Source organism: Triturus cristatus, chromosome 1_2, assembly GCF_964204655.1.
Source record: "Triturus cristatus chromosome 1_2, aTriCri1.1, whole genome shotgun sequence".
Classification (NCBI taxonomy): Eukaryota; Metazoa; Chordata; class Amphibia; order Caudata; family Salamandridae; genus Triturus; species Triturus cristatus.
The window spans coordinates 832,407,143-832,424,350 of record NC_140580.1 but is presented as its reverse complement, the minus strand read 5'-3'; the positions used below and the strand labels follow the sequence as shown (position 1 = coordinate 832,424,350).

General features: G+C 44.1%; 1 protein-coding gene across 18 annotated transcripts in view; it reads left to right on the top strand.

Annotated features, from left to right (window-relative positions):
- HSPG2 (heparan sulfate proteoglycan 2) overlaps window positions 1–17,208 on the top strand; it is a 903,404-nt gene that overhangs the window by 473,591 nt on the left and 412,605 nt on the right. For 13 of the 18 annotated variants that reach the window (XM_085608919.1, XM_085608917.1, XM_085608921.1 and 10 more), the window contains 5 exons: window positions 3,040–3,078; window positions 7,934–8,035; window positions 10,102–10,398; window positions 11,574–11,660; window positions 15,083–15,166. The exons of 4 other annotated variants lie outside the window; for them this stretch is intronic. In XM_085608919.1, the coding sequence (XP_085465045.1) occupies window positions 3,040–3,078; window positions 7,934–8,035; window positions 10,102–10,398; window positions 11,574–11,660; window positions 15,083–15,166 (609 nt within the window). The remainder of the gene's footprint in view (window positions 1–3,039; window positions 3,079–7,933; window positions 8,036–10,101; window positions 10,399–11,573; window positions 11,661–15,082; window positions 15,167–17,208) is intronic. One more of the 18 variants, XM_085608912.1, reaches the window with a different exon arrangement.

The window sequence follows — 17,208 nt, the reverse complement described above, 5'->3', positions numbered from 1 at the left end:
GAATGTATGTATATGGTATTTCTATACTGGATACAGGGATGTAGTTCCAGATCCTGGGTGCATAAAACTAAAAGGCTTGTTGCCTTGGTTTTCAATTTTTCAATAAATCAAGTAGTATTTGTATAGTGCTGCTAATCACCCCAAGGGGTATGCAGGCGATCTGCTGCAGTATCAGTGGAATAGCCAGGTCTGGAGTCCCTTCTTGAAGTGGTTCAGCAAGGGTGTTCCAGGCTCTGGCAGCAAGGTGGGAAAAGGGGCATCCTCCGAAGCTGCTGTGGCAAATACGTGGTGGTCTCTGGGTCAGGTGTGTGGAGGTTTCTGGTCAGCTGGTGGAAGACCAGGCTGTGGTTGATGTAGTCTGGTCCTAGTTGGCTTTGAAGGCATGGGTGAGGTGCTGGAACTGGCATCCCTCCTGTATGGGAAGAGATATCTTTCAGGTGCTGGCGATGTGCGTCTTCTAGGGGAGGTTTAGGATCAGTCTGACTGCTGCGTTCTGGATAGTCTGTAGTCTTTGCATGAGTTTGGTGGTGGTGCCGGCATAGAGTGCGTTGCCATAGTCGAGCCGACTGGTGATGAGGGCTTGCGTCACAGTTTACCTTATGCTGATGGTAAGCCATCTGAAGATCTTGCAGAGCTTGTAGATTTTGTGGAGGCAGGCTGAGGCAATGGTGTTTGCCTGCTGAGAGTTCGCTCTCCAGTATGATGGCAAGGTTACGGGCATGGTCTTTTGGCATGGGGGGTAGGTCTGTGCTCCGCTTGCCACCAGGAGTCATTACACAGGGTAGTGTGTCTGCTGAAGATCAAACCTTCTGTTTTGTCAGTGTTGAGTTTAAGGTAGTTGTCTCTCATCCATGTTGCGACGTTCTTCATGCAGTTGTGGAAGTTGGTCTTCGGCAAGATGGGGTTTGCTGGGAGTGAGAGGACGAGCAGCGTGTCATTTGCGTAAGAGATTATGTTGATATCGTGGGATCTGATGATGTCTGCGAAGGTGTCATGTAGATGTTGAAGAGAGTAGGGCTGAGCGATTTTGTACACTTCTTACTCTGCAGTCTGATAGTTTCCTGGCTGCAGGTGTGCCAAGAGCCACCAGTGATAGTGAGCATGTCAGTAAGATAAGCAGGGATGCTGGTGGTTATGGCTTTGTAAATAAAGCAGCTGGTTTTAAAGAAGGTGCGGGTTGGCACGCTGAGCCAATGGGTTTCCATCACCATGGAGATGATGTGATTTTATTTCTTAAGTCCATGAATGAGACGTGTTGCAGCATGGTGGATTTCCTTAGCATGTGCCAGTGTGGGTTCTAGGAGACCATGAAGCAGGGCGCTACCACCATTCAAATACGAAAGTACGAGGCCTAAAAGAAATGGTTACACCATGGCATCTGGTTTTTTTTCTGTCGCAAAGCGTTCTTTGAAAGTGAGACTGGTGTCCCGGGTGAATCCAAGTGACTTCGCATTTGGTGCAAGTTGGGGTTTGAAACCATCAAGGTTTGTGTAATTTAGTCTTTTTTGTACTATTTCTTGGATGTTCTTGCCAAATAACTGCAGTTCAGTCATGGTTGGGTTGAGCGCCAGGTAAACACTAGACATCCATGCCTGGGTGATGTGTAGGCACGGTTTGAGCCGTTGGATGTTTAATGCAGAAGAGACTTTCAAGTATCATCATCATATTGGTGAATCTTTATGCTGTTAACTGTCAGTAGAGCACCAAGATACTCAATATATAATAAAATATATTTAACGGTTAGCATAGAATAGACAAATATTTTAAAACCTGCATTAAATTATTTGAGTTACGATATTAAAACGGAGAAAAACAAGGTTAAGTTACGTAATTAAATTATATATTTACTATATCGAACACAAGAGATCGGGTTTGAATCTCACTGAATTAAGTATTGAACATAACGAATGGTTAGGGTCAAGTTATTCAATTAAACGTACGTTAGATAAATGTAAAGGTGCTACTTAGCATACTAATGTTTCAAAGTCAAACACCAAAATAAATGAGGGTAAACAATAAAAACAAATGAAGTGTAAAATAAATCAATACATATATAAGTAAGTAGTAGGGTCAATCTAGTGGTGGTGGTATTCCAAAATGTACCTTGACATTGCAGTGGTAGACAGTGCAGTGGCTCTAATGTGGTAGTAGAACGATGTGGTGGTTGTTGATATATGAACAAATACCCATTAAAGTAAAAAAAAAAAAATTGAAGCTGTTTAACAAAGACAATAATTGGTGGTAATCTAATCTTGTTACAGCCTTTTAAAATAAAATGTTCCCGTTTCTCTGGACTTCTTCCTACCCAGAAAGGGAATTCACATTAAGGAATGCGATAACAAAGTAGTTTGATAAAACTAGAGGGTGAAAGAACATCAAGCCACTATAAAAGGAATGCATATGGATGGCCATTTGTACCGTGTCTCCTCTGAGCAGCATATGTTTTCCACAAATCAGACAGGTATGCCATATGTACTGAAAAAAAGATTATTTAGCTAAGGTGTTCAAATGAAAACAGGATGGTTTCCAGGTGTCTCTAACTTCAAAATGCATGAATCACTTGGACCCGAAGGTAGCACCTTACAGAGGTTGGAGGAGCCACACAATAGATTATGAAAGTGAATGTTAACAAAAGATGGTGATGCCTGTGTCTGAGCGAGAGAGAGAGAGAGAGAGAGACTTGAAAGACTGAATGCCTACCTTTCTTGTTCCCAAAATAGAACTCAAAGGGGGGTCATTTCCTCCTCATATTAAAGTGGTTGAACCAGCAGTACCAGTAATTCTTGTACATTCTTATTGTGAATTTCTGAAAATGTCCAGAGAGCAGCCCAGATCAGAAGTAATTAAAAGGGAGGGGGGCTCGAAGTGTTCCTTGTGGTCCAAGTGAGTAGAATGTATTGAATCCCAACTCTCAGTAGAGCAAATGCCTAGAACTAGAGCCATCAACCTGGTAGCACATGGGGTTGTGTCTGCAACATTCTGTTTGATTTTCTTCCTCTTTTCTGTCTTCCGCTATTTTCCTTTCTTTTGCCTCTTTAGAGGGAGAATTATTTTGCCAGGATGCGCCGCGCCCATAAGGTAGTCTGAGAAGCCAAGGCATGGATTGCTGCCCTGTGCATGTATTTTTTGACCTGTTAATATTGCTCATGTAAAATAAATTTAACAATTTCCTATTTAAAGAGGGTCATTTTGACAAGGTTAGTGTGACATCAGCCTTTCCTGGGGGAAAGGGAGGCAGATGCGAGTCCGCATCTCCTTCTGTGACATTAGAAAGATCTGGCGAGTCACAAATCCCTGGCTGCTACCTCCAGGTTAGTTTAGGAAGCTAATTTTTGCCATTGTTGATCCTAAACCCAAGAGATCCTTTTATGTTGAATCCCTCAAGGGACTCTTGAGATGTCCTTGCTTGTGGCAGGAGTTTCAAATTGTTTGTTTGTGGATAAGCTTTATACAGTTATCATTTTCTGATGGCACACCAAGAACCCAAAATATTTAATTTGGTAGAGTTAAGACAATTTTGGATCTTTAAGTCTTAGGCCATGGGAGTAAAATCAAGTAATGCTTCTGGCATGTGGCATTATTCATTATCATTATGTAAGGAAATTCGAATAGAGAGAGAAGCATGCCTGCACCTATTTCCTGTAGCAAGTGTCATGTCGCCCTCCAGTGTGAGCTTGTGTAATACACTGTTTGCATGCAGATTTGAAGTTTATATGAATCGGGTGAAGCATAGAACCCTTTTTCTATTATGTTCAAAGTTGTGCGTTTATAGGTTGCCTTACTTAATCCAGCATTCACCTACCTTACAAAGGAGGCACATTTGTTTCCGACTACAAGAAATAATTTTCAGTCCCCATTGAAGATCTTTATTCAAGACAACACAGAAATGTTTTTAGCATTATCATATTTTAAGAAAAGGAAATCAGAATATTCGAAAATAGAAATGGTATTCCCACCATTGACTGTCCTTCCTGAAGTGTGGCAGATGGGGCTGTTAGACTGCAGACTTTAGGGTAGACAATATGTATGTCAAAGCCAGCTTCTTCCATTTCCTCACCCAAGCTCTAAAACAGCTAAAGACTTAAACTGCTATGCCTGCAGAGGAGGCAATCATGAGCTAGCCATATTTTTCAGTATTTATATTAATGCCCGTCCAGCAATTTTGTCATATTTATATATCTGGACATCTCTAGACAGTTGAAATTTAGAACAATATATATTGTACAGTTTTAAAGCATACTTTGCGGCGCTTTCAAAAAAGTGTTTAATTTCCGCTGGAAAGTGTGGCTCTAAGGTTTTGTGGCAGACCCTTTGTGATTTTAATTATGGCATTGCATGTTGGATGATTTGGAGTGAATGCTTGCTCTTTATGCATGTCTTTTGTCCCCATATTCATTTCAGTTTGTGATGTACAGGACTAAAGCAGAAGAATGTTCGATTGCACCACAGCAAATATTGGCATACATTGTTTGACTGAAGGCATTGCAGTCCTGGGTCAAGAAGACTCCCGTAGATCTCCACAATGGGGCAGTCTAATATGGGCACCAAGGACAATTTGGGTTGGAGCAGAGAGAAGTAGGGTTCTGTTCGTTGGAGTCACAATTGTGAGTCCTTTTCTCACATAGATTCAGGACCAGGAAGACCAAGGTAGTATCCACCTCGCCCCCATACTGTATGTAATACTTAGACATACAGACAAAACGTAAGCATGCTCAAAGAATTGTCAAATATACCACAGTTGATGACATTCAGCTTGCAGACCAAGCACAAGTTTGTGGTCCAGCCCATGCATAGTGAATGCCCTCGGAGCCCTCTGGGTCAAAAAATAAGGAAACCATAGACCTTGTGAAGGTTGTAAAAGACAGTAAGACTCTACAGAGCAAATATTGCTTGACCTTCAAAGAAATCACAGATAACCCAAAATGCATGTGGAGGGAAAGTGAGCCACTAAGCACATGCTATTTTGCATTACAGAAGAATATTTGATGTGAAACAGAGTGCAGGGAGAAAGATAATGCCAGAAGCCCTTCTCAAGCAGGGAAAAATACATTTATTTTGATGACCACCTACTTCCCCTCCAATTGTATACTCACAGGAGCAAGATTCCTGACCTCCTGGTCAGTTACCTGCTCTCTCCCCCTGCAGCTCTGCTGGGGAGTGCCACCTCCATGGACTACATACTCATCTGAGACCTGAACTTCCACCTCGACAACCCCAGCGACCCCCAACTCCACCACCCTCCTGGACAACCTCGCCAACATCGGACCGAAACAGCTTGTCACCACACCCACCTACAAGGTATGACACACCCTCGACCCCATCTTCGCAGGAGGTAACAACATCCACTTCAGTCACACCACGCCATCCCCTCGGACAGAACTGGAGCAAAGTCACTGAGTAACAACTCCACTCCACCCTCAACCGCGACGCCCCAACCTCACCGACCGGCACCAACCTCGCAGCCAAAGGACTCCACACATGGATCTCCAGCTGCGCAGACAAGCTTGCACCTCTACGCAAACCCGACAGATAACGCCCCAGAAAAGCCACCCGGTTCACCGGCGACCTCCAAGAATCTAGACACCTGTAGACGTCTTGAGAAGAACTGGAGACAAAACACCAGAAGACCACACCACCTACAAAAATGCCATGATGGAATACCACCAAATGCATAAGATCCACCAAAAGGACCTTCATCCAGAACAAGATCCTCGCCAACGTCGGCAACTCCAAGCAACTCTTAAGCGTCATCCAGGAATTCACCAAGCCCCACAGCTAAACCACGGATATCACCCCTTCCCAGGACCTCTGCGACACGCTTGGATCCTACTTCCATCTGAAAATCAAGGCACTCTACGACAACGACCTGACACCCAACTCCGAATCCACTTCCTGGTCCAGCAATGCCAGCCCCCCCCACCATCTCCTCCTGGACCCAAGTCACCACAGAAGACACCTATTCCACCATGAAAGGCATCCACTTGGGCACCCACTGACCCCTGCCACCCGCACATTTTCCACAGAGCCACCACAGCCATTGCTCCCGAACTACGACACACCATCAACGCCACCTTCAAGACCGGCACCTTTCCCGATGACTGGAAATGTGCAGAAGTCACACCCCTGCTCAAGAAGCCCTCAGCTGACCCCACCGACCTCCAGAACTACCGACCCATCTCCCTCCTCCCCTTCACGGCCAAAGTCCCAGAGAAGACTGTCAATACACAACTAACCAATTTCTTCGAAGAAAACTCCATCTTGGACCCCTTCCAATCCGGATTCCGCAGCAACCACAGCACCGAAACCGCCCTACTCGCAGCCACAGACATCATCCGCACCATCCTCGACCAAGGACACAGTGCAGCCCTGATCCTACTCGACCTCTCTGCAGCATTCAACATAGTCTCCCACCGCGCACACACCTCCAGACTCCACGATGCCGACATACAAGGAACCGCCGTCGACTGGATCCACTCGTCACTCACCGGCAGAACCCAAAGAGTCAGACTACCACCCTTCCTCTCCGAACCCACAGAAATCAACTGCAGAGTGCCCCAAGAATCATCGCGCATCTCCACGATCTTCAACATCTACATGCCCCCCTCGCTGCCATCGTCCGAAAGCACAGACTCCGCATAGTATCCTACGCTGACGACGCCCAGCTCATCCTCTCCCTCACCAAGGACCCAATCACCACCAGACTCAGCTTCCAGGAAGGAATGAAGGACGTTGCATCCTGGATGAGCAGAAACTGTCTGAAGCTCAACTCGGGGAAGACAGAAGTCCTCGGACCCTCCACCTCAGCATGGGACAACACCTGGTGGCCTATTGCCCTCGGCAGCCCCCCCACACCCATGAACCACGGCTGAAACCTCATCATTGTACTCAACTCCTCCCTTTCCATGACCTGACAAGTCAACGCCATCGTCTCCAGCTGCTTCAACACCCTCCGAATCCTCCGAAAGACCTTCAAGTGTATCCCCCACGAATCAAGGAAGGCTGTCATCTACGCATTCATCACCAGCAGACTGGACTACGGCAACACCCTCTACGCCAGGATCAACAAGTCTCTTATCCGCAAGCTCCAGACCATCCAGAACACCGCAGCCAGACTCATCCTTGACACGAGCACACCACTCAACACCTACGTAACCTCCACTGGCTCCCTGTTGAGAAGTCACTTTCAAGATACTCACCCACGCCTACAAATGCATCCACAACACCAGACCCCCATACCGCAATGAGTACCGAAGAGAAACCTCTGACCCGCCGACCTCGCCGAAATCCTGTGCATCCGCAGAGCCAGAACAGGTGGAAGAATCTTCTACTACATCGCAGCCAAGACCTGGAACGAGCTCCTGTTCAAAATCAGACGCGCCCCCTTCCTGAAGATCTTCAGGAAGACGCTCAAGACTTGGCTTTTCGACTGATGGGGAGCGGCTCACCCCACCACCCAGCCAGCGCCTTGAGACCCTCATGGGTGAGTAGCACGCTTACAATTCCCCTGATTGATGGACTCTTGCACTTCGATCTCACAAGGAGAAACATTTCCATAACCTGCATGCTCTTGGACATGGAGATCTCAATCTGTAGGCTTTGTATTAAACAAAATTCAATTTGACGCATGCATGCTCGTGAAGCCTGTCACACATACACGACATATTTGGCAGACAAAGCTTAAAGGAACATTCTCAAACCTCGCGTTGGAAAATTCTCACCAAGTTGAGATCAAATGTTTTGCTGCTAATGTTTGGGTATTGGTGCACAAGACAGCATGGATTTTAGTTTTCGGGAAGTTGTGTGCTGGAGTGACATCGACTTTTGCATGTGCCAGAGCCCCTATTCTCTTGTTGTAGCTGGACAGATGAATGTCAGTTGGGGAAATTAGTTCATTTGGCATGTTTAAGAACTTGTTGTGCCCTAACTTCATCAGAATGATTCCTCTGTAACGGAAGAGCAACTGAGAAGGGATGTGGCAGCTGGGAAGATCCTGGATTCCCCCGGCACCAATATCCGATCAAAGCGAGCGGTAAAGGTAAAGAGCATTTTAATGCATGGTGTGTAATTCAGGTCTGCGATTTGTTACTGCAAAATTGGCGTTTGCCACAGCAGAAATTGTGTTGTGACTTGTATAGAACTCCTTGTTAGTTTGGTATATAGAAGTAGATTGGCCCTACTGCAACATCAGGGGCATGGCCTGGATTGGAACCATATTTCGTGGCCAGACAGGAATGTCCTCTGTCTTTGTTTAAAAGCAAATTAAGTTTGTTTAACCTGCAATGCTGATCTCCATGTAATCACATGTTGACCTACTCAAAACGTATGTGTTTAGAAATGGTCCACACACACATTGTTACTGCACCAACAGTATGCAGGTATAGTTAGTACCTAATTCCCATAGACAAAGCATTTTTGTTTTGGTAATAACTTTGACGCGGTTTGACAAATATTCAGCTGGAAATTGAAAGTTTCGGATGAGTCTTCAAGTGGGAGGTCCCTAAACATGTTTTCCCATCCATGCATTTTTCCATTGGGATTTTGAACAAGACTACAGCCCGAACCGCTGAACAGAATTGCACCACATTTTGCAGCAAGCTAGATCTTGGTCCAGAAAGTTCTTTTTGTTATTTGGTATGAATCATTCTGTAGTTTTTGAGTTTAAGAAAAAAGAAAAATAGATATCTAGAGATGAGAATCCTCCGCAGATCCGACAGATCTCATGCTGAGATCTGATTGGCTGCCAATTCTTGAACCAGGAAGTGTTGGCAGCCATTTTGGGACTCAGACTTGTTGGAGTTCCAAGAAAAAAGGCAACAAAAAAAACACAGAAGGGGACAGAGTAGGAATACCCTGACCCCGTAGGCCTGGTGGTGGGGTCAAAAGCGTTGTTTTTTTCCCTTAATTGTAACACGAAATTGCAGAGCTTCTGCCAATCTGCTGCACACCTGGAAGGCAAAAAGAACACTGTGCGGTCTCCTGCGCTTGTTTTCTATATGCCCCCCGGTTGGCTCAGATCCCAGGGGGTTTATTTCTTATTAGAATGGGAGCACAGGTGGCCCCCTTCCACAGACTAATTTTGACCCTGAGGCACTGCCGAATCAATTAAATGGGAGGGGGCAGCGCGGTCCTCCTCCTCAGCCGTTTTAGACACGAGGACCACTAACTCCCTGGGGCCAGGTCGAATGCTAAAAGGTAGGCCTGTGGCCCCCTTCCTTAGTCGTATTCGGCCCTGGGGGCCACCACCTCCCCAGGACACGACCGAATGCTAAAAAGGGGAGAGGGCCCCCTTCATGGGCAGTTTTTGGCCTTGGGGACCACCACCTCCCAGGACCAGACCATGCACTTTAAATTGGAGCTGAGGATCTTAAGATGGACCAAGGTAAAAAAAAAAAAAGAAAACACATGGACATTTTGGAAAGTGTTGGCCACTGTACTAAATTTACCAAAGGGATTAATGACAACTTAACACCCCATGTCTGCTGGTTCACTGAAGTAAGTTTGATGCCTCCAGTCTGCATTGGGCAGACTGATGATGGTGGTCTTCTCTAAGAACAGCAAAACGGAGCTGAATGCTTCGAACTCTGTGCCCACCATCTCATAGTTAATATTCTAAAAGCCTGAATAGATTTTCCTATTGTGCTGTTGGTTTAGTGTTCACGTTCTGCTCTTCTGTTGCTTAATTATACCTTTTTTTCTTGCATATTCTGTCTAATTGGTGCATTCGCCCATATATTTCTCTTTTCTACCTATTGCTTCCTATTATGTTTCCATCATCTTTTAATTCTCTCCTGTTTTTATTTCTATGCACTTAATCAGTGTGATTATTCCTTGCTTACCTTATTTTTGTGTGATCCTTCCCTTCTTCTTTTCATCACACCCTCTGCATCCTGTGCTCCATTCCATTCTCCTTGTATGTTTTGTTTGTTTTCTTCAACCTTTTTTCTGCTGGACTATCCTCTCCACATCCCTTCTGTCAATTGTCCTTTTCTGCTCCTCTTTAAAACTGTATCCTTTATTTTCTTTACCCTCTGACACAATTCTTCTCTCTTCATAAGTTCATACTTTGCACTCTCTTGCCTTCTCCTTTCAAACATGAATTAGTCTGCTGAAGATCAGAAGCGGATCGACCAAGAAATATGGGACCTGCTGTCAAGCTTCGCTGCTATAACGGGAGCCTCCAAAACATCGGAGTCTCCTGTAGTCAGCAGGAATTCCTCCCAGGCTCATCGCCGATCCCCAGTAGCTGAAGCACCAGCTGCTTTTCGTTCCCCAGTTTCTCGTCACCTGCCTGCTGGTCCTCCCCGCCCCATCTCCTCTTTTTCCAGGGTTTCTGACAATCCCTCCTCTTTAGCTGCCGCACCCGGTCACTCTGTCAGGCTTCCTCACTCTGAACCTCAGGTAGGAGGTGCATCTCTATATGTTGCTGATGTTTCTACTCATATGGGGTAAAAGTTCCTGAGAATGGTGCTGCAGGTGGCTGATATACTTGTATTATTCAACATTTGTGCAACTGTGCGACGCTTGCTCAGATAGGATATGTTAGCCCTTGTGAGGTCGAATGGTAGGATCTCATACAATAATGGTCTCAGAAGGCACTGTGCCTACTGATGTTTAAGGTGTTGTTTCAGGGAAATGTAACCAAACTCGCACTCACATTACCGAGGATGTCAGTTGAACTGAAATAATGGGAAACTAGGCAATAACACCTGGCACTTCCCCCTCATCTTCTGTGTTAACCCCAGAAATAATTCTTTGAGATCATTGAAGTGCATCACTGTAGACCACTGAATGTTTGAAATCAACTTTGGGCATACATTAGAAAGGGTTGCAATCACAGTGCAACCTACTGGGACACTTTTTGAAGGAAAGTAGCCATGCTTGAAAGCTTCCTCGTCTTGTGGAAGTGTTCAAACCTTTTTGTCCACTGGCCTTCGATCAATGATTTTGCTTTTTCTGCTAGGTAAACTGTTTCCCTGCAGTGCCGATGAATGGGAAGTTAAAGTTACAAAATATTTTAAAAATTCCTGCAATAGCTTTAAAATATTAGCGCGTGTGTTTCATGATGCTTGGAGTACAGAATGATGAGGTATGAAGCATCACAAATGTGTGATGAGTTGTCAGGCATCAGCCTAGTTGTGTAAATGTGTGCCATGTGTGATAAGGCATATTAGGCACAGTGCATTTGTCATGTCTAATAACTGCTGGTAACCTAGGGCAACCAGAATCACAGCACATGGTGTCTGATGATCTGACATCCCCCAGGCTACAGATTTTTTTTTTTAGTTTTTTTTATTATTCACATGGAGGCTTGAGTTCCTGCAATCTATTTTGAGGTTGGTCAATGCTTTTGCAGATTAGATCATAGATGTCTATGGAAGAGTAGCTGAGAGCATTCCGTAGACTGTAGTGGTTCACACCAAGCCCATTTGATGGATATGGTAGTGGTTTATTAGATGATTGCGACTTTTTGGGGGAGATAAAATGCTTACCATAGGGACGCGTTTTTTTGTGTGTGAGTTTGAGAGTGCTTTTTTTTGTTTTACTAAGTCTTGATTTGTTTTTGATTGCTCAAGGCTCAGAGAGGAAATGCACTTCCATTTCAGGACTCCAACCTCCTATTCTCCTCCCCAGTGGACCCCCGGGTCATCAGTTCCAGGAAGGTATCCACAGCAATGCATCTTGCGTTGTGTGAAGCATGTTAGGCATTTTTCCAGAGTGAAGTAATGCCAGATTTGGAGTTTTTCACCTCTAGATGCATTAATAACAGAAAGTAATTCATGAAGAGATGGAAGTGCTTAGATGTTGACAAATGAGGATAAAAAAAGGGTCTTGGGGAAAAAAATATATATATGTATGTTTTTATATATGTGTGTGTGTGTTCATAGATAGATATAGCTATAGATTTAGCTGTAGCTAGATATAGTGATAGATATAGATAGGTATACATGGAAGAATTTGCAACAAGAAGAGTTCTGTGGTTCAAGAATCAATTTGAGAGGGATAGCACTGTCCAAATGCTTAATTGCAAGTTAGAGAGGTCACTGCATACTTTGCAGGATAGCATAGGCACATTGGTATACTGTATGGGGTTTAAGTGCAGTGGGCAAGTTTAGTGTGGGATTTCATTACCCAATGTGTACACCATGAAGGTAAAGGTCCTCGGGTGTGCACTGAGAAAGTGACTGCAGTAGTGCCATAGAACAGGGCATTTAGTGCATGGAGACACTAGATCAGAAGAGCAGTGAACGAGGAGAGAGAAAACTAAGAAAGTAAATGATCTGTAATTCTGAGGAATCGCATTCATTTGCAGAGTCTGATAGTAAAGGGACTTGCAGTGCTCTGTAAGTGGACAAAGGCCATCAACTTGACAAAAGAAGGAAGAAGCATCAAAGAAATGCAGTGAGATCACGTTCAAGGGACCATGGCAATTCTGAGGAATAGAGATCACTGTGTGACCAATAAAGGGGCATGTGTAGAACAGTGTGAGGGATTAGAGCTTGGTGACTAAAAGTGAAACAAGAGACACCTCCACTTCCCTCCTTCACACAGGAAGTTGTACTATTGGAGGACTGTAAATGGAAGGATGAGGATTCTCTTTTTCAGTGATCCTGAAGCACCTTGAGAAATACCTTGCACCCACTGTGATCTGGCGCAGACAGGCAAACTGAAGTGGTTGGAAAATAGGGGACAGTCTGCCCACGAACCAGGTATGTTAATGAGCTGAGGGAGGATGAGGTAGGAGCAGTCAGTCTTCCCTGTGAAGAGAAATAACTTGTGATGGAGAGGAAGGTGTATACCACAGGGGAAGTGAGGCTTTTGGTGTTCAGTGATTGTACTGGCTCTGTTGGAACACCCCGAGGAAATAAACCACATTGGTAGTGAGATCAGTGGATCCCCTCATGGAAGGGATTCCAGTACAGTAAGTTTAAAGATGCCAGGAAAATTAAAGCTGTGGAGGACCGTGAGGGACCTTGTTAGAAGAGCACTTTGGTGCATGCTGAAGGAATAGATACCACAGCTGAAGTGAGCTAAGCAACAGACTAGGCCGCAGATCCCAGAGCAAGTGAGTTCTCTTGAGCACAACTGAGCAAAGTTACCAGAGGAGAAGCAAATACAATGGAGTGCATTGAAGAAAGGAATGTGAGAAGAAAAAGCACAGTAGGGAGGGACTGTCTGCAAGGGGTGGTGAGAAGGGCATGAGCGAGGGTTAGGGAGCTCCCTAGGAGATGTAAGGATGATGAATAGCTTTATTGGAGAGACCTTGTATGGTAGTCCACTGAAGAATGTTATGGTGGAAAGGGAAGCAGTGCCCTTTGAGTACTCGAAGAGAACATGGAATATTGAGCATGCTAAAGAGTAAGGTCTCGGGAGGTGGGGGCGTAAATAGGAACATGAGGCCTACATGGCACAGGAGCTAGATGCTGAGGAAAAACTAGGCTTGCTGCGTTCATTAAGAAAACAGACCTTGGCTGAAATTAGGCTTGCAAGCAAATGAAAGTTGGACCGCAGGGGAAGTTTAATAGCCCTCTGAGCAGATCTGTTAGGTAGTGTTCCCTGATGGTTGGGAGCACTCCGTGAACTGGCTGAAGGACATTGATGGACAGGTTCTCAAGTTCTTCATTGTCAAATTTAGTTTTCTGGGCATTTAGTTCCTAGAACTCACTTTGTGTTAATTTTGAGTTTGCAGTGGTCGTTTCCTGCATGTACTTAAATCTTTTTACTCACATAGCTCTTCTGCTAGTCTGTTCTTATCAACCGCTTGCTTAATGTAGCACGTTTACCTCCTAGCCAAGTTCCCATTTTTTTTGCGATGGCGTTTAAACCTATACCACTTCAGTCATTTTGTATGGCCTCCTCGATGCAGAAGTTCGACTCTATAACTTCCACCATTATTTTTTCCCTTAACTCTCAGTTTTTTAGTTTCAGTGCTGTTTGACACAACTGGATCTAAATTGTTCAGACCCTATTGAACCTATGCATTTTATGCAATTGTACTGTTATATAACTTTTTAAACACCTACTGTGGTATCTGAAAACAGTGGCCTTCCTCAAATCTGCAGCATTCAGATTTCAATTACGGAACTTCAAAACTAAATCTGACGGGAGAGCATTGTAGTCATGAACCCATTTATATTGGTTACGATCCTCAATAGTTCATTGTTGAGCAAAAATTTGACCTAGAATACTTTTTTCGTCCTGAAGACTAATATTGTTAAATTCCCCTAAACAGTTCTATATTTGTTATCTCTGAAAAATTTTCATATTTGAGTAGTCGAATAATGGTTCTGATCATTTATATAGCCCAAGAATGGCACCCGTCTTCATAATGTTTCTGAAATCTTATATGAGTGCCTCTGTTATTTTTACCTGTGCCACAGTTTGTTGCTTTGAAATTCTCTACAGAATTACAGGCTGTGTTTTAAATGTTTTTATTTTAAACTTTTGTAGTAAATTGGTTCCATATATTTGGATATGGTTTATCATATGCATTCGTCAGAGAATAGTGCATGTGTAAATTCATGCATTGTCACATATGAAGCAAAAGACCACTTTTTACTGCACATATTAAGGGCCATCCTGTTTCAAATATAATATTTTGCTGTAGCCAGTGAAGTTCATATAGCTTTTTGTGCTTGTGCATAGCCCTGAAGCAAGGAAGTTTTTCACTTTTAGAAATAATTGCAATACTTAGTCTTTCCAAATTCGTCCATATTACATGTGGAGTGTTATGTAGATTTTTTGTTTTTGTTTACTATGGCAGCGATGTTGTCTTTAACTATGTAGATAAGCAAAATATTCCTATCCATTTATCTTGTGAGGAATTGTGTATAACATCCACATGGTATTTCCATAATGTGCATACCTATGTTTTGGGTAATTTTGTCTACAAACGTCCATAGGGAGCCTGCAAAATGACATGGTGGTATTAATCTGAAATTACTTAATTATGCATTAGCGTGGGGCTATTTGGTTTTAAGCCACATTTCTTAATACCGACTTTGCTTCTTGAACAATGAATGATTCTTCTCACTTTGCCATTACTTCCTGTTTCATTCTGTGCTTCTATCTTTTCTGTCCCTAGTATTCTCTTGTCTACAAAGGTTTCTCTCTGCTTCCTGAAAATGTTTTCTACTGGCAGCTACCGCAGGCCTTCCTAGGGGATAAGGTAATGAGGTGACTGGCATTGAAGGAGCTGGTATCCTTTTTCCCTTCCTGATCTTTTCTATACATCTTGGTTGGATCCGCTCGTACAAGCCACGTGTTTGTCATTCTGAGTGCTAACACAGAAGCATTTGTGTTATTATATCTGCAGTAGAGAAATCACCTAGTATGTCAAATGTTCTCACTCGTAACCTCACTGTAACTGAGCGCGCAGACAGATGTACGCTGTACTGTACACAGAATTCGCAAGAACCGGAATATTATAGTCTCTTGTGTGATAAAGACTTGTTTGTTCTGGTATCATCGCGCTGAGGCAGTAAATCACACTGATCCAAAGTCGTGAAAAGGATTTATAGTTTACTGGAGTGTCCGACTTTATGAGCATCTGTTGGAATGGAACAGCATCTTGGTAGCCTAGTTCTCAATTTCTGATAGATACTTCTACTTGCAGATTCCTTACCTTTTGAATATTTCCCAGGCATCAGATTAGATTAACAAAATCTTTAGCTGTACCCCTGTGTGTCGGTAGTTGCATCAAGTGGCTCTACCCCAACGTGCGTCCCACTCTAGGAGTGGTGATCAGAGCTGCATTAATGTTCCACCCATCCGTGCTGAGGTCAGTTTCTTTCTGCACCGCCAGCTGGAACTAATCCCCGTCCCTTCACAAGACTACCTTCTAACAAATGTATTTTAAAATATCAGTGTGCATGTAAATTTCCATCCCCCAAAACTCTACAGGGTTTAAACCTTGTAGTGACTGTCACAAGTAGATGTCTTCGACACCACCCCTCCATATATGTCTTTGGTGCTTGAGGTCGGACCACAACCCCAAAGCCTGTGGAGAATGTGCCTAAATGAGTCCAAAGGCTATACCAGTCTGTGAGGTGAAGCGTGATGTTGCCAAACATAGGAAAATACCACACTGTGACTAGTTGAGATCAAAGTAAAGGCCCTGTTCTAGTTCCTGAAGTTGTTCCCTCAGCAGTTTGTTGTTGTGAAGTCATCGGGTGAGTCTAAAAAAGAGGCTCAAGAAGTCAACCAGGACTCTGTCCCTTCTTGCCACCCTTCAACTCAAGAGAAAGCACAAGGCTGTCAATGTGCCTCTCTGTCTCGCTCCCTAACTCCTTCTCCTTAGGAGCTGATACAACTGACAGTTCGAGGCAGCCCAAATTTTCGGCCCCATCTGCGATGTCAATGCATTTAGAAGAATTTCATGAAGCCATGCTTCGTCTATTTGGCACGCTACCAGTTCCCCTTGTTGCTCCTGTGGGTCCCAAGGAACCACAAGGACCTCCAACTTGAATCCTGCCTACAAGTTTGCACTCAGCACCAGCTGGACCCCCTGAACTTGCTGTGCGATCTGTACAGGTTGTTGTACTGCCTTCATTTCTGATGTTTCGAGCTGCACCGGACATCCGATTATTGATGTGGGCAACAGAGGAAGCGGGACAAACAATTGTGCTTTGACTCAGAGCTGAACTAGACCAAAGCTGCCCTGATCCCAACAGACATTGACACATTGCCCTTACCATAAGGAAGGGAAAAATCTCTCCAATTTTTGGGGGCCGATTCATTCAATGATCAATATGATAAAGGGTTAGGTGCATACCTGAATACACAGATGATTGTTTGTATGAGGAATCACAAGATGCTAGTGGTCTGGACAGTTATCCATGCTCTAAATTGCTCTCTCTCTCGACCCTGCTAATGAAGTCAGTGTTTCCATCGCAGTGGTAATGCAGAGGGTGGCAGAGGCACTGACCTCCAACTTCTAACCATGGAGGCATACACAAATATGCTGAAAGAAAGGTTCCGCTTTGAGCGGCCCCAACTGTTGCACAGCTTAAAGGAGAAAATTCTCAGACCAACTTTTCAGTACGCTGAATATTCACACTAAACCAAGTGATCCATATTAAACCATCAAATTAATCATGTTCATCCTTAATCTCAGTGTTTGTTTGCAACCAATCCGGAGACAAATAGATATCACTGGATATTTTATTCGCATTTTCAAGACGCTTTCTGTAGCCAATCCAAGCTTAACAT